We start from the raw sequence: 26,111 nt of genomic DNA on the forward strand, positions 1-26,111 counted from the left end.
AAAAAGTCATATTCCGACTAGACGTGTCTGTGCTCACTCAGTACACTTCACTCCAGCTCCGGACACTGGTGACGAAGATTCCTGACAGTGCGCGCGCTGCAAGGATCCACAAGTCTGCAGTCACATAGAGTGACACAGCGTGACATATAGAGTGACACAGCGTGACACTGAGTGACAGAGTGACACAGAGTGACACAGAGTGACACAGAGTGACGTATAGAGTGACACAGAGTGACGTATAGAGTGACACAGCGTGACACTGAGTGACAGAGTGACACAGAGTGACACAGAGTGACACAGAGTGACGTATAGAGTGACACAGAGTGATACAGTATGATACAGAGTGACAGCGTGACACAGAGTTACACAGTTACACATAGAGTAACACATAGTGTGACACAGAGAGTGACACAGAGTAACACATAGCGTGACAGAGTGACACAGAGTGACAGTGTGACATACAGTCATGGCCAAAAGTATTGACACCCTTGCAATTCTGTCAGATAATACTAATTTTCTTCCTGAAAATGATTGCAAACACAAATTCTTTGGTATTATTATCTTCCTTTAATTTGTCTTATATGAAAAAACACAAAAGAGAATGAAGCAAAAAGCAAAACATTGATCATTTCACACAAAACTCCAAAAATGGGCCAGACAAAAGTATTGGCACCCTCAGCCTAATACTTGGTTGCACAACCTTTAGCCAAAATAACTGCGACCAACCGCTTCCGGTAACCATCAATGAGTTTCTTACAATGCTCTGCTGGAATTTTAGACCATTCTTCTTTGGCAAACTGCTCCAGGTCCCTGATATTTGAAGGGTGCCTTCTCCAAACTGCCATTTTTAGATCTCTCCACAGGTGTTCTATGGGATTCAGGTCTGGACTCATTGCTGGCCACCTTAGAAGTCTCCAGTGCTTTCTCTCAAACCATTTTCTAGTGCTTTTTGAAGTGTGTTTTGGGTCATTGTCCTGCTGGAAGACCCATGACCTCTGAGGGAGACCCAGCTTTCTCACACTGGGCCCTACATTATGCCGCAAAATTTGTTGGTAGTCTTCAGACTTCATAATGCCATGCACACGGTCAAGCAGTCCAGTGCCAGAGGCAGCAAAGCAACCCCAAAACATCAGGGAACCTCCACCATGTTTGACTCTAGGGACCGTGTTCTTTTCTTTGAATGCCTCTTTTATTCTCCTGTAAACTCTATGTTGATGCCTTTGCCCAAAAGACTCTACTTTTGTCTCATCTGACCAGAGAACATTCTTCCAAAACGTTTTAGGCTTTTTCAGGTACGTTTTGGCAAACTCCAGCCTGGCTTTTTTATGTGGAGTAAGAAGTGGGGTCTTCCTGGGCCTCCTACCATACACAGTCCCATTTCATTCAGATGCCGACGGATAGTACGGGTTGACACTGTTGTACCCTCGGACTGCAGGGCAGCTTGAACTTGTTTGGATGTTAGTCGAGGTTCTTTATCCAACATCCGCACAATCTTGCGTTGAAATCTCTTGTCAATTATTCTTTTCCGTCCACATCTAGGGAGGTTATCCACAGTGCCATGGGCTTTACACTTCTTGATGACACTGCGCACGGTAGACACAGGAACATTCAGGTCTTTGGAGATGGACTTGTAACCTTGAGATTGCTCATGCTTCCTCACAATTTGGTTTCTCAAGTCCTCAGACAGTTCTTTGGTCTTCTTTCTTTTCTCCATGCTCAATGTGGTACACACAAGGACACAGGACAGAGGTTGAGTCAACTTTATTCCATGTCAACTGGCTGCAAGTGTGATTTAGTTATTGCCAACACCTGTTAGGTGCCACAGGTAAGTTACAGGTGCTGTTAATTACACAAATTAGGGAAGCATCACAAGATTTTTCGAACGGTGCCAATACTTTTGTCCACCCCCTTTTTTATGTTTGGTGTGGAATTATATCCAATTTGGCTTTAGGACAATTCTTTTTGTGTTTTTTCATTTAAGACAAATTAAATGAAGATAATAATAACAAAGAATTTGTGATTGCAATAATTTTCAGGAAGAAACTGAGTATTATCTGACAGAATTGCAGGGGTGTCAATACTTTTGGCCATGACTGTATAGAGAGACACAGAGTGACAAAGAGTGACAGAGTGTGACACAAAGTGACATATAGAGTGACAGTGTGACACAGAGAGTGACACAGAGAGTGACACAGTAACACAGTGTGACACAGAGAATAACAGTATAATGTCTTATAGGGTGGGTGCGAAGCAATTTGTGGTCGACGTATATAGTGGGGGGGAGTGGTCCCGATGATGAGGTGAGGGAGTGCCTCACCAGGAAGGTGTAAGGCTACGTTCACATTTGTGTTGTGCGCCGCTGCGTCGGCGACGCAACGCACAACGCAAATAAAAACGCACCAAAACGCACACAAAAACGCTGCGTTTTGCGACGCATGCGTCGTTTTTTGCCGAAATTTGGACGCAAGAAAAATGCAACTTGTTGCGTTTCCTGCGCCCGATGCTTGCGGCAAAAAAAACGCATGCGTCGCACAACGCAGCACAACGCGTGTCCATGCGTCCCCGATGTTAAATATAGGAGCGCATGATGCATGCGTCGCCGCAGCGTTTCCCGACGCTGCGTCGGGAAACGCTAATGTGAACGTAGCCTAAAGGTACCTTCACACTCAGTGACGCTGCAGCGATACCGACAATGATGTCGATCGCTGCAGCGTCGCTGTTTGGTCGCTGGAGAGCTGTCACACAGACCGCTCTCCAGCGACCAACGATCCCGAGGTCCCCGGGTAACCAGGGTAAACATCGGGTTACTAAGCGTAGGGCCGCGCTTAGTAACCCGATGTTTACCCTGGTTACCAGCGTAAAAGTAAAAAAAACAAACACTACATACTTACCTACCGCTGTCTGTCCCCGGCGCTCTGCTTCTCTGCACTCCTCCTGCACTGGCTGTGAGCACAGCGGCCGGAAAGCACAGCGGTGACGTCACTGCTCTGCTTTCCGGCTGACCGACGCTCACAGCCAGTGCAGGAGGAGAGCAGAGCACAGCGCCGGGGACAGACGGCTGTAGGTAAGTATGTAGTGGTTGTTTTTTTTTACTTTTACGCTGGTAACCAGGGTAAACATCGGGTTACTAAGCGCGGCCCTGCGCTTAGTAACCCGATGTTTACCCTGGTTACCAGTGAAGACATCGCCGGATCGGTGTCACACACGCCGATCCAGCGATGTCTGCAGGGAGTCCAGCGACAAAATAAAGTTCTGGACTTTCTGCAGCGACCAACGATCTCCCAGCAGGGGCCTGATCGTTGGTCGCTGTCACATAGAACGATTTCCTTAACGATATCATTGCTACGTCACAAAAAGCAACGATATCGTTAACGATATCGTTATGTGTGAAGGTACCTTAAGAGAAGCAAACTGTCAGCGTCTGGGATGCCAGGGGTATGCAAATAAGAGAGAGCGCGGTGCTGTGCCTAGAAAAACACTCCTCTTTCACTCATGTGGCTCGCCCTTGTATCCTATTATCTCCTTCTCTGCCTCTGCTTCACTTACACCTTCCCGGTGAGGCGCCCCCTCACCTCGTCATTGAGGTCACTCCCCCCACAATATGCTGCGACCGCAGATTACTCCCCATCTGCCCTATAAGACGACACCTGGCGTATAAGACGACACCCGACTTTTGAGAAGATTTTCAAGGGTTAAAAAGTAGTCTTATACGCCAGAAAATACAGTGTATATAGTGTGTAGGGTGACCTCCTGCTGACGATCCCCTGTAATCATGTGGAGGGTGACCTCCTGCTGACGATCCCCTGTAATCATGTGGAGGGTGACCTCCTGCTGACGATCCCCTGTAATCATGTGGAGGGTGACCTCCTGCTGACGATCCCCTGTAATCATGTGGAGGGTGACCTCCTGCTGACGATCCCCTGTAATCATGTGGAGGGTGACCTCCTGCTGACGATCCCCTGTAATCATGTGGAGGGTGACCTCCTGCTGACGATCCCCTGTAATCATGTGGAGGGTGACCTCCTGCTGACGATCCCCTGTAATCATGTGGAGGGTGACCTCCTGCTGACAATCCCCTGTAATCATGTGGAGGGTGACCTCCTGCTGACAATCCCCTGTAATCACCCCTATATAGTGTGGAGGGTGACATCCTGCTGACCATCCCCTGTAATCATGTGGAGGGTGACCTCCTGCTGACGATCCCCTGTAATCACCCCTATATAGTGTGGAGGGTGACATCCTGCTGACGATCCCCTGTAATCATACCTATATAGTGTGGAGGGTGACATCCTGCTGACGATCCCCTGTAATCATACCTATATAGTGTGGAGGGTGACCTGCTGCTGACGATCCCCTGTAATCATACCTATGGCCTGCACATTACTGGGGGATGTCCTCCATAGCTTTGTACAACCTGGTTTGAAACCTCGACAGATTAGAAACCCATCAGAACTCTGCGTCACAGGAGCATTTACAGACATTTACAGTGGGATTTTAGGGCGCTGTCTAAAAGATTGTGGCCACAGTTTCTTCAGCCTAGATCAGGATGGCCGCCCGCATCTTCACCATCAGAATGACGGCAGTCTCCTGCAGCCCACTCACTGGGGCGCTTAAAGGGGTCCTCAAAAAGGGAAATTTTCTCCTGTCATGTGAGCAGCCAGCACCGATACGATGTGAACGTAGACTGATCTGGGCACTGCGGACACGCTGGGGGCGGAGGTCTCGCTGGGGGCTGCGGTCTCGCTGGGGGCTGCGGTCTCGCTGGGGGCTGCGGTCTCGCTGGGGGCTGCGGTCTCGCTGGGGGCTGCGGTCTCGCTGGGGGCTGCGGTCTCGCTGGGGGCTGCGGTCTCGCTGGGGGCTGCAGTCTCACTGGGGGCTGCAGTCTCGTTTGGGACGGTGGTCTCGCTGGGGGTCGCTGGGGGCTGTGGTCTCGCTGGGGGTCGCTGGGGGCTGCAGTCTCGCTGGGGGCTGCAGTCTCGCTGGGGGCTGCAGTCTCGCTGGGGGCTGCAGTCTCGCTGGGGGCTGCAGTCTCGCTTGGGACGGTGGTCTCGCTGGGGGTCGCTGGGGGCTGCAGTCTCGCTTGGGACGGTGGTCTCGCTGGGGGTCGCTGGGGGCTGCAGTCTCGCTGGGGGCTGCAGTCTCGCTGGGGGCTGCAGTCTCGTTTGGGACGGTGGTCTCGCTGGGGGTTGCTGGGGCTGTGGTCTCGCTGGGGGTCGCTGGGACTGTGGTCTCGCTTGGAACGGTGGTCTCGCTGGGGGTCGCTGGGGGCTGCGGTCTCGCTGGGGGTCGCTGGGGGCTGCGGTCTTGCTGGGGGCTGCGGTCTCGCTGAGGGCTGCGGTCTCGCTGGGGCTGTGGTCTCGCTTTGGACGGTGGTCTCGCTGGGGGGTTGCTGAGGGCTGCGGTCTCGCTGGGGGCGGCGGTCTCGCTTGGGAAGGTGGTCTCAATGTGGGTGTCGCTGGGGGCTGCGGTCTCGCTGGCGGCTGCGGTCTCGCTGGCGGCTGCGGTCTCGCTTGGGACGGTGGGGTCGCTGGAGCTGCGGTCTCGCTGGGGGCTGCGGTCTCGCTGGGGGTTGCTGGGGGCTGCGGTCTCCCTGGGGGACGCTGGGGGATGCGGTCTCGCTGGGGGCAGCGGTCTCGCTGGGGGCGGCGGTCTCACTGGGGGTCGAAGGGGCTGCGGTCTCACTTGGGACGGTGGGGTCGCTGGGGGCTGCGGTCTCACTGGGGGCTGCAGTCTCGCTGGGGGTCACTGGGGCCTGCGGTCTCGCTAGAGGTTGCGGTCTCTCTTGGGACGGTGGTCTTGCCGGGGGTCACTGGGGGCTGCGGTCTCGTTTGGGACGGTGGTCTCGCTGGGTGCTGCGATCTCGCTTGGGACGGTGGTCTCGCTGGGGGTCGCGGTCTCCCTGGGGGCTGCGGTCTCACTGGGGGCGGCGGTCTCGCTTGGGAAGGTGGTCTCACTGGGGGTCGCTGGGGGCTGCGGTCTCGCTGGGGGCTGCGGTCTCCCTGGGGGCTGCGGTCTCCCTGGGGGTGGAGGTATCGCTAGGGGCTGCGGTCTCCCTGGGGGCTGCGGTCTCCCTGGGGGTGGAGGTATCGCTAGGGGCTGCGGTCTCCCTGGGGGCTGAGGTCTCGCTAGGTGGTCTCACTGGGGGCTGCGGTCTCGCTGGGAGCTGCGGTCTCCCTGGGGGCTGAGGTCTCGCTAGGTGGTCTCGCTGGGGGCTGCGGTCTCCCTGGGGGCTGAGGTCTCGCTAGGCGGTCTCGCTAGGGGCTGCGGTCTCCCTGGGGGCTGAGGTCTCGCTAGGTGGTCTCACTGGGGGCTGCGGTCTCGCTGGGAGCTACGGTCTCACTGGGGGCTGCGGTCTCGCTGGGAGCTACGGTCTCGCTGGGGGCGGCGGTCTCGCTGGGGGTTGCAGTCTCGCTTGGGATGGTGGTCTCGCTGGTGGCGGTGGTCTCCTTATTCCCTGCAGACATGAGCTGGGGCATAACACAAACAGAGGCATGAAGCCTCTCTGGGGGTCGTGCCCTCTCTGGCCTATAATGACACCGGGCTGTGACCCCTTTTATTGAGACCGCTGGGTCCCGGGGATCACGTAGCCATAATGGCGGCCATATTGCTCTGATACAGAAATGATTTATTTATGGGGGAGATGATAGCACTGTCCTCCCCAGAGGCTGTAGAACTACAAGTCACATCAAAACAGCATGTAGTGAGTAAATGCCAAACAAACACAAAACCCCAGTCCCTGCGCCCCCGGACGGCAGCGCCCTCACCTTCTTACTCAGGTATATAAACATCCTGCCGGCGGGGCCACAACGGAGGATCCTCAGCTGCCACCAACGTAACTAAGATGCCGAGTTCTCCCGTCTCTAGGCAACAAGGATACCCGGCCACTGGCGCTGACGTCACTTCCGGTTCAGAAATGGCAGCGTGCAGTCCCTAGAGGCCGATATGTAATATCTAAATATGTCACCGGTGCAGCAGAGGAGCCGCCATGTTTGTGGAGACCACATGGCAGAGGCTGCCTCTATAATCACTGCCTGCCCATATAAAAACCTCCAGCTAATGAGGGTCCCATTACCAGTACTCTGACAATGGTAGCAAGAACATGGTGAAGGCTTATTAATGCTCATTATTGCTGGTGCATCAGTTCCGACTCCAAAACTGCGCGCGATACTTCCATTGACGTAATCATAGCCTTTTTGGTGACTGTCGTAGGCAGTAAATAAAGCCTGTTCAGATGTTTGTTTTTATTTTTCACTTCTTTTAGGCTGCGTCTTTTTGCAATGTTTTTGTTTTGTGCAGAAAACGCTGCAAAAAAAAGTAGAAAAACACTAAAAAGAATGGACATTATAATTTTAGGTAAAAACAACATGCTGTTCATATGTTTAGCCTCTACAAAGACACCAAATGTTCAAAGGGGTTGTCCATTACTCGGAAGACCCCTTCTGAATCCCTGTCTCCCCCCAGTAAAAAAAATAACGCTTATACTCCCCTCCGGTAACCGTTCCAGCAGTATCGGCACTGGCTCTCCCAGGGATTGTGTGACACTTATGTGAGAGTAGAATAAGGGTCTCTAAGGCCCAGATACACCACAATGAGAGTGGAATAAGGGTCTCTAGGCCCAGACACACCACAATGAGAGTGGAATAAGGGTCTCTAGGCCCAGATACACCACAATGAGAGTGGAATAAGGGTCTCTAGGCCCAGATACACCACAATGAGAGAGGAATAAGGGTCTCTAGGCCCAGATACACCACAATTGGAGTGGAATAAGGGTCTCTAGACCCAGATACACCACAATGAGAGTGGAATAAGGGTCTCTAGGCCCAGATACACCACAATGAGAGTGGAATAAGGGTCTCTAGGCCCAGATACACCACAATGAGAGTGGAATAAGGGTCTCTAGGCCCAGATACACCACAATGAGAGTGGAATAAGGGGCTCTAGACCCAGATACACCACAATGAGAGTGGAATAAGGGTCTCTAGGCCCAGACACACCACAATGAGAGTGGAATAAGGGTCTCTAGGCCCAGACACACCACAATGAGAGTGGAATAAGGGTCTCTAGGCCCAGATACACCACAATGAGAGTGGAATAAGGGTCTCTAGACCCAGATACACCACAATGAGAGTGGAATAAGGGTCTCTAGGCCCAGACACACCACAATGAGAGTGGAATAAGGGTCTCTAGGCCCAGATACACCACAATGAGAGTGGAATAAGGGTCTCTAGGCCCAGACACACCACAATGAGAGTGGAATAAGGGTCTCTAGGCCCAGATACACCACAATGAGAGTGGAATAAGGGTCTCTAGGCCCAGACACACCACAATGAGAGTGGAATAAGGGTCTCTAGGCCCAGATACACCACAATGAGAGTGGAATAAGGGTCTCTAGACCCAGATACACCACAATGAGAGTGGAATAAGGGTCTCTAGGCCCAGACACACCACAATGAGAGTGGAATAAGGGTCTCTAGGCCCAGATACACCACAATGAGAGTGGAATAAGGGTCTCTAGACCCAGATACACCACAATGAGAGTGGAATAAGGGTCTCTAGGCCCAGACACACCACAATGAGAGTGGAATAAGGGTCTCTAAGGCCCAGATACACCACAATGAGAGTGGAATAAGGGTCTCTAAGGCCCAGATACACCACAATGAGAGTGGAATAAGGGTCTCTAGGCCCAGACACACCACAATGAGAGTGGAATAAGGGTCTCTAGGCCCAGATACACCACAATGAGAGTGGAATAAGGGGCTCTAGACCCAGATACACCACAATGAGAGTGGAATAAGGGTCTCTAGGCCCAGACACACCACAATGAGAGTGGAATAAGGGTCTCTAGGCCCAGACACACCACAATGAGAGTGGAATAAGGGTCTCTAGGCCCAGATACACCACAATGAGAGTGGAATAAGGGTCTCTAGACCCAGATACACCACAATGAGAGTGGAATAAGGGTCTCTAGGCCCAGACACACCACAATGAGAGTGGAATAAGGGTCTCTAGGCCCAGATACACCACAATGAGAGTGGAATAAGGGTCTCTAGGCCCAGACACACCACAATGAGAGTGGAATAAGGGTCTCTAGGCCCAGATACACCACAATGAGAGTGGAATAAGGGGCTCTAGACCCAGATACACCACAATGAGAGTGGAATAAGGGTCTCTAGGCCCAGACACACCACAATGAGAGTGGAATAAGGGTCTCTAGGCCCAGACACACCACAATGAGAGTGGAATAAGGGTCTCTAGGCCCAGATACACCACAATGAGAGTGGAATAAGGGTCTCTAGACCCAGATACACCACAATGAGAGTGGAATAAGGGTCTCTAGGCCCAGACACACCACAATGAGAGTGGAATAAGGGTCTCTAGGCCCAGATACACCACAATGAGAGTGGAATAAGGGTCTCTAGGCCCAGACACACCACAATGAGAGTGGAATAAGGGTCTCTAGGCCCAGATACACCACAATGAGAGTGGAATAAGGGTCTCTAGGCCCAGACACACCACAATGAGAGTGGAATAAGGGTCTCTAGGCCCAGATACACCACAATGAGAGTGGAATAAGGGTCTCTAGACCCAGATACACCACAATGAGAGTGGAATAAGGGTCTCTAGGCCCAGACACACCACAATGAGAGTGGAATAAGGGTCTCTAGGCCCAGATACACCACAATGAGAGTGGAATAAGGGTCTCTAGACCCAGATACACCACAATGAGAGTGGAATAAGGGTCTCTAGGCCCAGACACACCACAATGAGAGTGGAATAAGGGTCTCTAAGGCCCAGATACACCACAATGAGAGTGGAATAAGGGTCTCTAAGGCCCAGATACACCACAATGAGAGTGGAATAAGGGTCTCTAGGCCCAGACACACCACAATGAGAGTGGAATAAGGGTCTCTAGGCCCAGATACACCACAATGAGAGTGGAATAAGGGTCTCTAGGCCCAGACACACTACAATGAGAGTGGAATAAGGGTCTCTAGGCCCAGACACACCACAATGAGAGTGGAATAAGGGTCTCTAGGCCCAGACACACCACAATGAGAGTGGAATAAGGGTCTCTAGGCCCAGATACACCACAATGAGAGTGGAATAAGGGTCTCTAGGCCCAGATACACCACAATGAGAGTGGAATAAGGGTCTCTAGGCCCAGATACACCACAATGAGAGTGGAATAAGGGTCTCTAGGCCCAGACACACCACAATGAGAGTGGAATAAGGGTCTCTAGGCCCAGATACACCACAATGAGAGTGGAATAAGGGTCTCTAGGCCCAGATACACCACAATGATGGTGGAATAAGGGTCTCTAGGCCCAGACACACCACAATGAGAGTGGAATAAGGGTCTCTAGGCCCAGATACACCACAATGAGAGTGGAATAAGGGTCTCTAGGCCCAGACACACCACAATGAGAGTGGAATAAGGGTCTCTAGGCCCAGACACACCACAATGAGAGTGGAATAAGGGTCTCTAGGCCCAGACACACCACAATGAGAGTGGAATAAGGGTCTCTAGGCCCAGATACACCACAATGAGAGTGGAATAAGGGTCTCTAGGCCCAGACACACCACAATGAGAGTGGAATAAGGGTCTCTAGGCCCAGACACACCACAATGAGAGTGGAATAAGGGTCTCTAGGCCCAGACACACCACAATGAGAGTGGAATAAGGGTCTCTAGACCCAGATACACCACAATGAGAGTGGAATAAGGGTCTCTAGGCCCAGACATACCACAATGAGAGTGGAATAAGGGTCTCTAGGCCCAGATACACCACAATGAGAGTGGAATAAGGGTCTCTAGGCCCAGACACACCACAATGAGAGTGGAATAAGGGTCTCTAGGCCCAGATACACCACAATGAGAGTGGAATAAGGGTCTCTAGGCCCAGATACACCACAATGAGAGTGGAATAAGGGTCTCTAGACCCAGATACACCACAATGAGAGTGGAATAAGGGTCTCTAGGCCCAGATACACCACAATGAGAGTGGAATAAGGGTCTCTAGGCCCAGATACACCACAATGAGAGTGGAATAAGGGTCTCTAGACCCAGATACACCACAATGAAAGTGGAATAAGGGTCTCTAGGCCCAGATACACCACAATGAGAGTGGAATAAGGGTCTCTAGGCCCAGATACACCACAATGAGAGTGGAATAAGGGTCTCTAGACCCAGATACACCACAATGAGAGTGGAATAAGGGTCTCTAGGCCCAGACACACCACAATGAGAGTGGAATAAGGGTCTCTAGGCCCAGACACACCACAATGAGAGTGGAATAAGGGTCTCTAGGCCCAGATACACCACAATGAGAGTGGAATAAGGGTCTCTAGGCCCAGACACACCACAATGAGAGTGGAATAAGGGTCTCTAGACCCAGATACACCACAGTGAGAGTGGAATAAGGGTCTCTAGGCCCAGACACACCACAATGAGAGTGGAATAAGGGTCTCTAGACCCAGATACACCACAGTGAGAGTGGAATAAGGGTCTCTAGGCCCAGATACACCACAATGAGAGTGGAATAAGGGTCTCTAGGCCCAGACACACCACAATGAGAGTGGAATAAGGGTCTCTAGGCCCAGACACACCACAATGAGAGTGGAATAAGGGTCTCTAGGCCCAGATACACCACAATGAGAGTGGAATAAGGGTCTCTAGGCCCAGATACACCACAATGAGAGTGGAATAAGGGTCTCTAGGCTCAGACACACCACAATGAGAGTGGAATAAGGGTCTCTAGGCCCAGATACACCACAATGAGAGTGGAATAAGGGTCTCTAGGCCCAGATACACCACAATGAGAGTGGAATAAGGGTCTCTAGGCCCAGATACACCACAATGAGAGTGGAATAAGGGTCTCTAGGCCCAGACACACCACAATGAGAGTGGAATAAGGGTCTCTAGGCCCAGATACACCACAATGAGAGTGGAATAAGAGTCTCTAGGCTCAGACACACCACAGTGAGAAGTGGAATAAGGGTCTCTGGGCTCAGACACACCACAATGAGAGTGGAATAAGGGTCTCTAGGCCCAGATACACCACAATGAGAGTGGAATAAGGGTCTCTAGGCCCAGATACACCACAATGAGAGTGGAATAAGGGTCTCTAGGCCCAGACACACCACAATGAGAGTGGAATAAGGGTCTCTAGGCCCAGACACACCACAATGAGAGTGGAATAAGGGTCTCTAGGCCCAGACACACCACAATGAGAGTGGAATAAGGGTCTCTAGGCCCAGATACACCACAATGAGAGTGGAATAAGGGTCTCTAGGCCCAGATACACCACAATGAGAGTGGAATAAGGGTCTCTGGGCTCAGACACACCACAGTGAGAGTGGAATAAGGGTCTCTGGGCTCAGACACACCACAATGAGAGTGGAATAAGGGTCTCTAGGCCCAGATACACCACAATGAGAGTGGAATAAGGGTCTCTAGGCCCAGATACACCACAATGAGAGTGGAATAAGGGTCTCTAGGCCCAGACACACCACAATGAGAATGGATTAAGGGTCTCTAGGCCCAGATACACCACAATGAGAGTGGAATAAGGGTCTCTAGGCCCAGACATACCACAATGAGAGTGGAATAAGGGTCTCTAGGCCCAGACACACCACAATGAGAGTGGAATAAGGGTCTCTAGGCCCAGACACACCACCATGAGAGTGGAATAAGGGTCTCTAGGCCCAGATACACCACAATGAGAGTGGAATAAGGGTCTCTAGGCCCAGATACACCACAATGAGAGTGGAATAAGGGTCTCTAGGCCCAGACACACCACAATGAGAATGGATTAAGGGTCTCTAGGCCCAGATACACCACAATGAGAGTGGAATAAGGGTCTCTAGGCCCAGACACACCACAATGAGAGTGGAATAAGGGTCTCTAGGCCCAGACACACCACAATGAGAGTGGAATAAGGGTCTCTAGGCCCAGACACACCACAATGAGAGTGGAATAAGGGTCTCTAGGCCCAGACACACCACAATGAGAGTGGAATAAGGGTCTCTAGGCCCAGATACACCACAATGAGAGTGGAATAAGGGTCTCTAGGCCCAGACACACCACAATGAGAGTGGAATAAGGGTCTGTAGGCCCAGACACACCACAGTGAGAGTGGAATAAGGGTCTCTAGGCCCAGACACACCACAATGAGAGTGGAATAAGGGTCTCTAGGCCCAGACACACCACAGTGAGAGTGGAATAAGGGTCTCTAGGCCCACACACACCACAATGAGAGTGGAATAAGGGTCTCTAGGCCCACACACACCACAATGAGAGTGGAATAAGGGTCTCTAGGCCCACACACACCCCACTGAGAGTGGAATAATGGTCTCTAGGCCCACACACCACAATGAGAGTGGAATAAGGGTCTCTAGGCCCACACACACCACAATGAGAGTGGAATAAGGGTCTCTAGGCCCACACACACCCCACTGAGAGTGGAATAAGGGTCTCTAGGCCCACACACACCACAATGAGAGTGGAATAAGGGTCTCTAGGCCAACACACACTGCACTGGGAGTGGAATAAGGATCTGTAGGCCCAGACACACCACAGTGAGAGTGGAATAAGGGTCTCTAGGCCCAGACACACCACAATGAGAGTAGAATAAGGGTCTCTAGGCCCACACACACCACAATGAGAGTGGAATAATGGGCCTCTAGGCCCACACACACCACAATGAGAGTGGAATAAGGGTCTCTAGGCCCACACACACCCCACTGAGAGTGGAATAATGGTCTCTAGGCCCACACACACCACAATGAGAGTGGAATAAGGGTCTCTAGGCCCACACACACCACAATGAGAGTGGAATAAGGGTCTCTAGGCCCACACACACCCCACTGAGAGTGGAATAAGGGTCTCTAGGCCCACACACACCACAATGAGAGTGGAATAAGGGTCTCTAGGCCAACACACACTGCACTGGGAGTGGAATAAGGATCTGTAGGCCCAGACACACCACAGTGAGAGTGGAATAAGGGTCTCTAGGCCCAGATACACCACAATGAGAGTAGAATAAGGGTCTCTAGGCCCACACACACCACAATGAGAGTGGAATAATGGGCCTCTAGGCCCACACACACCACAATGAGAGTGGAATAAGGGTCTTTAGGCCCATGCACACCTCAATGAGAGTGGAATAAGGGTCTCTAGGCCCAGACACACCACAATGAGAGTGGAATAAGGGTCTCTAGGCCCACACACACCGCACTGAGAGTGGAAAAAGGGTCTCTAGGCCCACACCCACCACAATGAGAGTGGAATAAGGGTCTCTAGGCCCAGACACACCACAATGAGAGTGATGAGAGTGGAAAAAGGGTCTCTAGGCCCACACACACCACAATGAGAGTGGAATAAGGGTCTCTAGGCCCACACACACCACAATGAGAGTGGAATAAGGGTCTGTAGGCCCAGACACACCACAGTGAGAGTGGAATAAGGGTCTCTAGGCCCAGACACACCACAATGAGAGTGGAATAAGGGTCTCTAGGCCCAGACACACCACAATGAGAGTGGAATAAGGGTCTCTAGGCCCACACACACCACAATGAGAGTGGAATAAGGGTCTCTAGGCCCACACACACCACAATGAGAGTGGAATAAGGGTCTCTAGGCCCACACACACCCCGCTGAGAGTGGAATAATGGTCTCTAGGCCCACACACACCACAATGAGAGTGGAATAAGGGTCTCTAGGCCCACACACACCACAATGAGAGTGGAATAAGGGTCTCTAGGCCCACACACACCCCACTGAGAGTGGAATAAGGGTCTCTAGGCCCTCACACACCACAATGAGAGTGGAATAAGGGTCTCTAGGCCAACACACACTGCACTGGGAGTGGAATAAGGATCTGTAGGCCCAGACACACCACAGTGAGAGTGGAATAAGGGTCTCTAGGCCCAGACACACCACAATGAGAGTAGAATAAGGGTCTCTAGGCCCACACACACCACAATGAGAGTGGAATAATGGGCCTCTAGGCCCACACACACCACAATGAGAGTGGAATAAGGGTCTTTAGGCCCATGCACACCACAATGAGAGTGGAATAAGGGTCTCTAGGCCCAGACACACCACAATGAGAGTGGAATAAGGGTCTCTAGGCCCACACACACCGCACTGAGAGTGGAAAAAGGGTCTCTAGGCCCACACACACCACAATGAGAGTGGAATAAGGGTCTCTAGGCCCAGACACACCACAATGAGAGTGATGAGAGTGGAAAAAGGGTCTCTAGGCCCACACACACCACAATGAGAGTGGAATAAGGGTCTCTAGGCCCAGACACACCACAATGAGAGTGGAATAAGGGTCTCTAGGCCCATACACACCACAATGAGAGTGGAATAAGGGTCTCTAGGCCCAGACACACCACAATGAGAGTGGAATAAGGGTCTCTAGGCCCACACACACCACAATGAGAGTGGAATAAGGGTCTCTAGGCCCACACACACCACAATGAGAGTGGAATAAGGGTCTCTAGGCCCACACACACCACAATGAGAGTGGAATAAGGGTCTCTAGGCCCACACACACCCCACTGAGAGTGGAATAATGGTCTCTAGGCCCACACACACCACAATGAGAGTGGAATAAGGGTCTCTAGGCCCACACACACCACAATGAGAGTGGAATAAGGGTCTCTAGGCCCACACACACCCCACTGAGAGTGGAATAAGGGTCTCTAGGCCCACACACACCACAATGAGAGTGGAATAAGGGTCTCTAGGCCAACACACACTGCACTGGGAGTGGAATAAGGATCTGTAGGCCCAGACACACCACAGTGAGAGTGGAATAAGGGTCTCTAGGCCCACATACACCACAATGAGAGTAGAATAAGGGTCTCTAGGCCCACACACACCACAATGAGAGTGGAATAATGGGCCTCTAGACCCACACACACCACAATGAGAGTGGAATAAGGGTCTTTAGGCCCATGCACACCTCAATGAGAGTGGAATAAGGGTCTCTAGGCCCAGACACACCACAATGAGAGTGGAATAAGGGTCTCTAGGCCCACACACACCGCACTGAGAGTGGAAAAAGGGTCTCTAGGCCCACACCCACCACAATGAGAGTGGAATAAGGGTCTCTAGGCCCAGACACACCACAATGAGAGTGATGAGAGTGGAAAAAGGGTCTCTAGGCCCACACACACCACAATGAGAGTGGAATAAGGGTCTCTAGGCTCAGACACACCACAATGAGAGTGGAATAAGGGTCTCTAGGCCCAGACACACCACAATGAGAGTGGAATAAGGGTCTCTAGGCCCAGACACACCACAATGAGAGTGGAATAAGGGTCTCTAGGCCCACACACACCACAATGAGAGTGGAATAAGGGTCTCTAGGCCCACACACACCACAATGAGAGTGGAATAAGGGTCTCTAGGCCAACACACACTGCACTGGGAGTGGAATAAGGATTGGTAGGCCCAGACACACCACAGTGAGAGTGGAATAAGGGTCTCTAGGCCCAGACACCCCACAATGAGAGTGGAATAAGGGTCTCTAGGCCCACACACACTGCACTGAGAGTGGAATAATGGGCCTCTAGGCCCATACACACCACAATGAGAGTGGAATAAGGGTCTCTAGGCCCACAAACACCATAATGAGAGTGGAATAATGGGCCTCTAGGCCCACACACACCACAATGAGAGTGGAATAAGGGTCTCTAGGCCCATGCACACCACAATGAGAGTGGAATAAGGGTCTCTAGGCCCACACACACCACAATGAGAGTGGAATAAGGGTCTCTATGCCCACACACACCACAATGAGAGTGGAATAAGGGTCTCTAGGCCAACACACACTGCACTGAGAGTGGAATAAGGATCTGTAGGCCCACACACACTGCACTGAGAGTGGAATAAGTGTCTCTAGGCCCAGACTCACCATAGTGAGAGTGGAATAAGGGTGTCTAGGCACAGACACACCACAATGAGAGTGGAATAAGGGTCTCTAGGCCCACACACACTGCACTGAGAGTGGAATAAGGGTCTCTAGGCCCACACACACTGCACTGAGAGTGGAATAAGGGTCTCTAGGCCCACACACACTGCACTGAGAGTGGAATAAGGGTCTCTAGGCCCACACACACTGCACTGAGAGTGGAATAAGGGTCTCTAGGCCCAGACACACCACAGTGAGAGTGGAATAAGGGTCTCTAGGCACAGACAAACCACAATGAGAGTGGAATAAGGGTCTCTAGGCCCAGACACACCACAATGAGAGTGGAATAAGGGTATCTAGGCCCAGACACACCACACTGAGAGTGGAATAAGGGTCTCTAGGCCCACACACACCACAATGAGAGTGGAATAAGGGTCTCTAGGCCCACACACACCACAATGAGAGTAGAATTATTGTTAGCACAGTGGAATGACAACTCCTAAGAACAGAATCCGTACTCTGGGACTAGGGATGAGTGAACCGAACCTGGAGAAGAAAACTGGGCCCAGAGACCTTTGCTGAAATCCATTCTGCATTTTCCTTGCTGCCTGTGTTGTGCTGTATTATATTTCAATGGAGCCCATGGAAGTCAAGGACAATCACCCGGCAGCTAATTATTTGCAGGTGTGCAATGATTGTTTAATAAACTTAAGTTATTCTTGTTATTAGAACTCCTTAATAAACTGTTCTTAACAAACTTGTCGGTATTTTTTTGTGTAGGCAATTTTCGCCAACATTCTTCTGTGCTGCAGAGCATCTCACCTATAATTCTATACTATTCTCTGTTCTGCAGAGCATCCCATGTATACCTGCATACTATCCCCCTGTCCTGCAGAGCATCTCACGTATACCTGCATACTATCCCCCTGTCCTGCAGAGCATCTCACGTATACCTGCATACTATCCCCCGTCCTGCAGAGCATCTCACGTATACCTGCATACTATCCCCCTGTCCTGCAGAGCATTTAACCTATAGATCTTTGCTATTCTCTATCCTGCAGAGCAACTCACCTATAATTCTATATTATTCTTCTGCCCTGCAGATCATCTCACGTATACCTGCATACTATAGCCCTGTCCTGCAGAGCATTTAACCTATATCTCTTTGCTATTCTCTGTCCTGCAGAGCTTCTCACCTATAATTCTATATTATTCTTCTGCCCTGCAGAGCATCTCACCTATAATTCTATATTATTCTTCTGCCCTGCAGAGCATCTCATGTATACATGCATATACTATCCCTCTGTCCTACAGAGCATTTAACCTATAATTCAGCCTGTGGGCAATTTTCTGTGGGCATTCTTCACCTTGCACCTCAAATATCATGGATCTGAAACTTTGTGATGCTGCAATTGGCAATTTTCTGTGTGGGCAATTTTCAGTGTGGGCAATTTTCCATGTGGGCAATTTTCTGTGTGGGCAATTTTCTGTGTGGGCAAATTTCCATGTGGGCAATTTTCCATGTGAGCAATTTTCCTGTGGGCATTTTTCCTGTGGGCATTTTTCCTGTGGGCATTTTTCTGGTCACCGAAAAATGTACGTCATGTACGCAGCATTTTCCTTGCCAATAGCCGACACAGCCTAAAGCGGCGCGGGCCGACATCGGCAGTGACGCCCCATTCATAAAGCTCTGATGTCACAGGAAGCAGAGGAATCGCCGTCAGCCATGGTGTGTGACCGCTCCGAGCCGGGAGAGAGTGTTGCATGGCAGAACAGGCAGTAATCTTCCAATAAGTGCTTAGGTCCATAAAGGTAAAGAAAAAAAACAAAGGATAAACCCTTTAACTGAGGAAAAGGGGATTAGAATTTTTTATTTCTTTTCTTTTTTTAATGTTGCACTCATTTTACACTTTTTTTTGTCCTTTAGACTTGAGGCTGTGATCAGTAAACTGCTGTATTTAATTACTGGAATATACAGGACAAGTCACGGCTTAACAGGAGGACCAACATGGCAGCGGTGGGTACCTTCAACAGTCCTCCCGCTATCATGGCAATCCACTGATGCCTCGCAATTACGTCACAGAGGGTCCAATGGGCACCTGAATGGACGTTCTGACAGGATTGTAATCCTTCAACGCAGTGGCGTAGGAAGGGGGGTGCGGGGGGGGGCGGTCCGCCCCGGGCTGCACAATGCGGGGGGCGGCCGGCGCTGCAGGAGAAGAAAAAAAAAAAAAAAAAGACGCCCCTTTAAATCTTCGGGCGGCGCCGTCCGCCGCCACGACCAGGGCCAGCTCCCCCCACCACCGGACCCCGCCCCCCGCTCTATACTCACCTCTCCTGGTTCCTGCGGCGCCGGCAGCTGCAGCGTCCTCTGACTCTGCGACGTCTCAGAGCAGAGGGCGCGATGACGTCACTACTGTGCGCGCCGCTCTGCCTCTCTGTCCTGAGCGTCGCAGAGCCGGAGAGACGCTGACTGGCTGCACCGGACCTGCGCTAGGAACGGGAGAGGTGAGGATTTTACTTTTTTTTTTTTTTCTTTATGTCTGACTGTCTGGGGCTGGGGCAATGCTGGACACACTGGGGCAATACTGGAGACCATGGGGCAGATTGCTGGACACACTGGGGCAGTACTGGAGACCATGGGGCAGAATGCTGGACACACTGAGGCAGTACAGGAGACTATGGGGCAGATTGCTGGACACACTGGGGCAATACAGGAGACCATGGGGCAGATTGCTGGACACACTGGGGCAATACATGAGACCATGGGGCAGATTGCTGGACACACTGGGGCAATACATGAGACCATGGGGCAGATTGCTGGACACACTGGGGCAATACAGGAGACTATGGGGCAGATTGCTGGACACACTGGGGCAATACTGGAGACCATGGGGCAGATTGCTGGACACACTGGGGCAATACAGGAGACCATGTGGCAGAATGCTGGACACACTGGGGCAATACAGGAGACCATGGGGCAGATTGCTGGACACACTGGGGCAATACAGGAGACCATGGGGCAGATTGCTGGACACACTGGGGCAATACTGGAGACCATGGGGCAGAATGCTGGACACACTGGGGCAATACAGGAGACCATGTGGCAGAATGCTGGACACACTGGGGCAATACAGGAGACCATGGGGCAGATTGCTGGACACACTGGGGCAATACAGGAGACCATGTGGCAGAATGCTGGACACACTGGGGCAATACAGGAGACCATGGGGCAGATTGCTGGACACACTGGGGCAATACAGGAGACCATGGGGCAGATTGCTGGACACACTGGGGCAATACTGGAGACCATGGGGCAGAATGCTGGACACACTGGGGCAATACAGGAGACCATGTGGCAGAATGCTGGACACACTGGGGAAATACTGGAGACCATGGGGCAGAATGCTGGACACACTGGGGCAATACAGGAGACTATGGGGCAGATTGCTGGACACACTGAATACTGGAGACCATGGGGCAGATTTCAGGACACATTGAGGCAATGCTGGAGACCCTGGGCAGACTTCTGGACATACTGGGGCAATACTGGAGACCATGGGGCAGATTGCTGGACACACCGGGGCAATACTGGAGACCATGGGGCAGAATGCTGGACACACTGGGGCAATACAGGAGACCATGGGGCAGATTGCTGGATACACCGGGGCAATACTGGAGACCATGGGGCAGAATGCTGGACACACTGGGGCAATACAGGAGACCATGGGGCAGATTGCTGGACACACTGGGGCAATACTGGAGACCCTGGGGCAGATTTCTGGACACATTGAGGCAATGCTGGAGACCCTGGGGCAGACTTCTGGACACACTGGGGCAATGCTGGACACTGGGGCAGATTGCTGGACACACTGGGGGTAATATGCTGGACACACTGGGGCAATGCTGGACACTGGGGGTAATATGCTGGACACACTGGGGCAGACTGCTGGACACACTGGGGAAAGGCTGGACACTGGGGCAGATTGCTGGACACACTGGGGGCAGTGCTGGACATACTGGGGCAGATTGCTGGACACACTGGGGGTAATATGCTGGACACACTGGGGCAGATTGCTGGACAACATGGGGGTAATATGCTGGACACACTGGGGCAGATTGCTGGACAACATGGGGGTAATATGCTGGACACACTGGGGGCAGGACTTGAGGCATGGGCAGAATGTAGATACGGGGCATGATTGGAGACACGGGGCAGGATTGGATCATGGGGCAGGACGGATACGATGGAGGCTGGTGGGGCAGGATGTGGAGATCATATGGGGTAGAATGGATACTCATGAGGGCAGGATGCGAGAACATATGGCTGGAGCCAGGAATGAGAAACGGGGCCAGGGTGGGGAATATTATTACCATAGGGGCTAATTAAGGGATATTATTACTGCAGTGATGTATTTATTTTATTTTTTTAGTATACTGTTTTAAATGGGGGGGCGGTCCTGTTACTGTGCAGAGTGACACTATATCACCTTTTTTTCTTCATGTGATGTAATGTAGAAGTTGTGAAAAATTAAGTAATGTGTTCTGCAAGCGGAGCTCGAGATAACTGTGTTATTTCCTGCAGAAACGAGTCCTGGCTGGAAGGAATGATGGCGGTCTGTGCTGGATGAAAGATGAAGGACTTCACCTAGAGACGTCACTGGTGAGTCAGTGTTACCTATACACTGACACTATACACTGTATACTATATAGAGGTCCTGTGTATAATGTCACCAGTGATCTCTGTATTACCTCTACACAGACACTGCATACTAAGTACAGATCTCCTGTGAATACTGGCACTTATGGTGATAGTATTGTGGTTTTTTTTTTATTACTGATCAGTATTGTAGTATTCAGTCACTATGTGGTGGTAATATGTGGCCTGGAAATGGTGTTGTGGTATTTGTCCCTTGTATGTAGTATTATTCGGTCACTATGTGGCCTGGTCATGGTGTGGTGGTATTAAGTCACAGGTGTGGCATGTGGGGGTGACACCATTAGGCCCAGTTTAAGTTCTACAAAACAGGAAAACCGTTTTTGGTAACCTTTGTGTGTATTGAGCCGGGGGGGGGGGGCGCCAAACTCGGGAACAGCCCCGGGCGGCAAAAGCTCTAGCTACGCCTCTGCTTCAACGAATAGACAGGCACCTGCACGTCTGAGCAGGATCAGGCTGATTAAATAACCCACATAAATTCATCCTAAATGTTGACATTTATTATCTAGCTCTGATCACTGCTATTATAGGCAGATTGTTACTGTTTAGCACAGCCAGCACTTGCCGTAGGTGGAGGAGGCTCATCCGTGACCAGAAGCGATGGGTGCCTGAAATGGCGCACCCGCGGGGCCTTGTGCCTTGTGTGTGGAAATCGCTTCAGGAATCGCTGCTTCTTTGGGGGAATTTTTGAAGGAGTTTATCGTTTCTTGAAGGAGTTTTTAAGAGTTTTGGAAGTTTTTGCTTAGATCGGGTAAGGAGACCCATGGCCACCCTGTGCGGTGCGTCTGTTCTTGGATATCACCTTCGCTCATCACTAATCATGACACTTGTATGTGTGAATCTAGCCTTAAACTCTACTGGCTAGGATCTGTCTACTGTGATGTTTGAGGGCATGTTAAAATATGACAAGTCAATAAAGTTGTCCAAAAAGTAAAGGGGTTGCGTCCACTTTTAGAAAAACCCATTACCCTAGCAACAATTGTTATATAAAAAACGTTGCTTTACTCACCCTCCCCAGGTCCAGTGCTGAGTCTCCACTGCTGCATCCTGTGTCTATTATTGGCTGCAGCGCTGATGTCACATGTACATCGTTGGAGCCAATCAGCGGCTCTGAGCGGGGCATTCCATCTACGCAGGCACAGCCATTTAGCTCGCTGATTGGCTGCCGCACTGTCGTCGTGAGATTAGCGCTGCAGAAAATAAGAAACACCTGGACAAGTGGCAGAAACTCATAGGTGGACCTGGGGATGGTGAGTAAATAACTTTTTTTTGTAACTAACTATGCCTGGGGACAGGGATTTATTAAATTTAGACAACCCCTTTAAGAGATCATTGCCTTCACAAACAAGGAAAATTATACAAAAACATACAAAGGCATTAAATGTTCCTAGTGATACTGCTGGAGACCGAGTTCACAAGTACAAAGTTAAGGCCCTGTTTGGTGGCAGGAGGCTCTAAGGTTTCAGTTTATACGGTAAGGCATACACTAAACGCTTAAGGACTCCATGCCCGAACTCCTAGATGTCAACTTTACTGACCTAAAAGCACCAGAATTGTGACCTCCAATATGCTGAAAACCATATAAATAAGTTACAGAAATTTTTGGACTCTGATTTGTGTAGTGATTAAAGAAAATTGGAACTTTTTGGGCTTATGGATCAAAAAGTCTGAAGAAGAGATAATGAAGCATATGCTGAAAAGAGCATCCTGCTGTAGTGCAGCGGGGCTGGTTCAGTGTGACAGACAGTGACCACAGGGAAAGTTCAGAGCAAACATGTTTAATGTCCACATTCACAGTGTACAGCACACGGTATCCTCCGGATCGCAGCCGGGAAACAAAACAGCCCATGGGAGTCCGGTTGCCGAGGGTCACTGCACCACCGTATCATGCTGCGGGGTGCCAGGAGTTCGCTTTGCTGGCTCAGGTGGAATCTGTGGCTATGGGCCACTTGAAAGACCCAGTCTGGAGGAAACGTACTGCACCGCTACCTTCCTGTAGTCCGTTTAAAAAATAAAAGCCCATAACGGGTTTTCCTGAACAATGCCTTGGCCAAATAGCTTGACCAGGTCCATGCTTTCTTTTATTTTGCTTTGTGACTCACAGGCGTCCTGCTGTGACCACAAGGCACTCCAGTGGGTCTAATAGGATCCGTCTGCATCCTGGGGGATACATATTGACCCTTGCATATGATCCCGCTCCCTGCCTCACACTGCCTACAGTGAAGCATGGAGGTAGCTCAGTGAAGCATGGCAGCGAATCAATGATGCCTACAGTGAAGCATGGCGGTGGATCGGTGATACCTACAGTGAAGCATGGCAGTGGATCGGTGATGACTACAGTGAAGCATGATGGTGAATCGGTGATGCCTACAGTGAAGCATGACAGTGGATGAGTGATGCTACACTGAAGCATTACGGTGGCTCAGTGATGCCTACAGTGAAGTGTGGTGCATCAGTGATGCTCACAGTGAAGTATGGTGGTGTATCGGTAATGCCTACAGTGAAGCATGGTGGTGGATCAGTGATGCCTACAGTGAAGAATGACAATAGCTCGTGCTGCCTACAGTGAAGCATGGTGGAGGCTTGGTGATGCCTATAGCGAAGTATGGCGGTGGCCTACTGATATTCTGGGTCTGCTTTGCTTCCTTCGGCACTGGAAACATGCAGTGTGTAAAGGGCAAAATAGTAAAAGGAAATAATAGAATTAAATGTCATGCCTTCTGTAAGGAAGCTGAACCATAGGCATCAATGAACCAAGGTTTTAGAAGACGTCCTCAGGAAGATTCTCATCCTGACACATCCTATTTCAAAGAGTTTCCTGAAGAATTACTTACATGAACGTCAATTGTGCTCACAGTAGAGTTTGATGGATGAGAGTCTTGGCCATTCAGAATCAGACTGTTTTTATAATGTAAGACACAAAAAGAGCACAACGAGGTCAAAAATACTCTGTTGTAAAGAAGTCACAGTAAATGAGCAAGTGCTAGTCAAAAAATGAAAAAAAAAAATACAGGGTATTTAGTTAATATGTTTTTTTGCAAAAAAATGTATATTAAGCTGCTCCACCAATCGCCAAGGTATACCCATAATAGAGCAGTCCAGTTCAGAGAGAAAATATCCATGTGGACTTGCAGACTTGTTCACTGTGCAAGTAGCCCATGTGTTTTTGGTTCTATAATTGTTTTCTTGTTTCTACAAGACTGGGGAGTCCACCACTCCTCTGTGGGTCATTTGCACTGAAGCTGTTCCATCCTGCAAGTTCCACATGGATATTTTCTCTCTGAACCCTGCTCATACAGGTACTATACAGATGATCAGGTTTTTAAATACATCAGATAGGGATTATATACATTAGATGGGACTGCTCTATTATGGGTATACCTTGGCGATTGGTGGAGCAGCTTAACATACTTTTTTTGCAAAAAAACGTATTAACTAAATACCCTGTATTTTTTTCATTTTTTGACTAGCACTTGCTCATTTACTGTGACTTCTTTACAACAGAGTATTTTTGACCTCGCTGTGCTCTTTTTGTGTCTTCAAGTGTCTTGGTGGCGTGAACAGGTTTCTACAGACTTGTTCACTGTGCAAGTAGCCCATGTGTTTTTGGTTCTATTTTTGTTTTTATAATGTAGCAGTAATCATTGTGTATCTAACATGGATCTTAAAAAGGTATCCTACAATTGTAGATGTACCAGGAACGGGGAAATAGAATAACCTTGTTACTCCACCTTGTTACTTGTGAGGGTCCTCATGCCCGTCCTTCTGAATGTTATAGAACAGTCCTGGGAACATTTCTATACTCAGATAGACGGCTGTGGATTTATGACAACATCTACAAATATTTTGTAAAATAAATTGAGGACTGACACCATAATAGATATAAAAAAAAATTAAGTGATGTTTTATTGTGGAATGAATTAAATCCCTCTCATTTTTATATATTTGCACAAGAAGAATTGGAAGCCAAAAGACATCGGCAATATGACATTACATGACAAAGACAAGTCATTTTACAGAACATATACAGTATGATAAAATATATATAATTGTCTTTAATGATCTTTTTCTTGATCCCACAAATTATTGTGTTGGTGATGACTTTAATTAGTAATCTATGAGAAGATCATTGGCCATGGGACATCCATCACGTTGGGAGGGCTTGATGCCATTGGAAAGGTGTTGAATGTGATGCTTCAGTGATGGACTGTGATGAAAGGCAGCACTGTTATGTGATCACACCAATTCCTTATGTGTGGCACCTTTGCCTGATGATACCAATATAGGCTGAAAATTCAGTTTTGGGCTGAAGATTGGAAGCATAAAAGCACTGGATCATTCGTGGATGGACAGGAATAGTTGAGCTATAACTATAAGCATGGAGGACGTTTTCTATGGATTTGCAGGTCTCGCAGCTCCTCTGATGGGTTGTGTGGGTAATAAAGCCGGCCAAACACACTAGATGGCTGT

The 26,111-nt window shown here is 50.1% G+C and overlaps 1 protein-coding gene across 1 annotated transcript in view; it reads right to left on the reverse strand.

Annotated features, from left to right (window-relative positions):
• WDR35 (WD repeat domain 35) overlaps positions 1 to 6,901 on the reverse strand; it is a 176,478-nt gene extending 169,577 nt beyond the window's left edge. The window contains exon 1 of the mRNA XM_069728136.1: positions 6,765 to 6,901. Within this exon, the coding sequence (XP_069584237.1) occupies positions 6,765 to 6,788 (24 nt within the window). The 5' untranslated portion in view covers positions 6,789 to 6,901. The remainder of the gene's footprint in view (positions 1 to 6,764) is intronic.
• Positions 6,902 to 26,111: the final 19,210 nt, after the last annotated feature.

Source organism: Ranitomeya imitator, chromosome 5, assembly GCF_032444005.1.
Source record: "Ranitomeya imitator isolate aRanImi1 chromosome 5, aRanImi1.pri, whole genome shotgun sequence".
Lineage (NCBI taxonomy): Eukaryota > Metazoa > Chordata > Amphibia > Anura > Dendrobatidae > Ranitomeya > Ranitomeya imitator.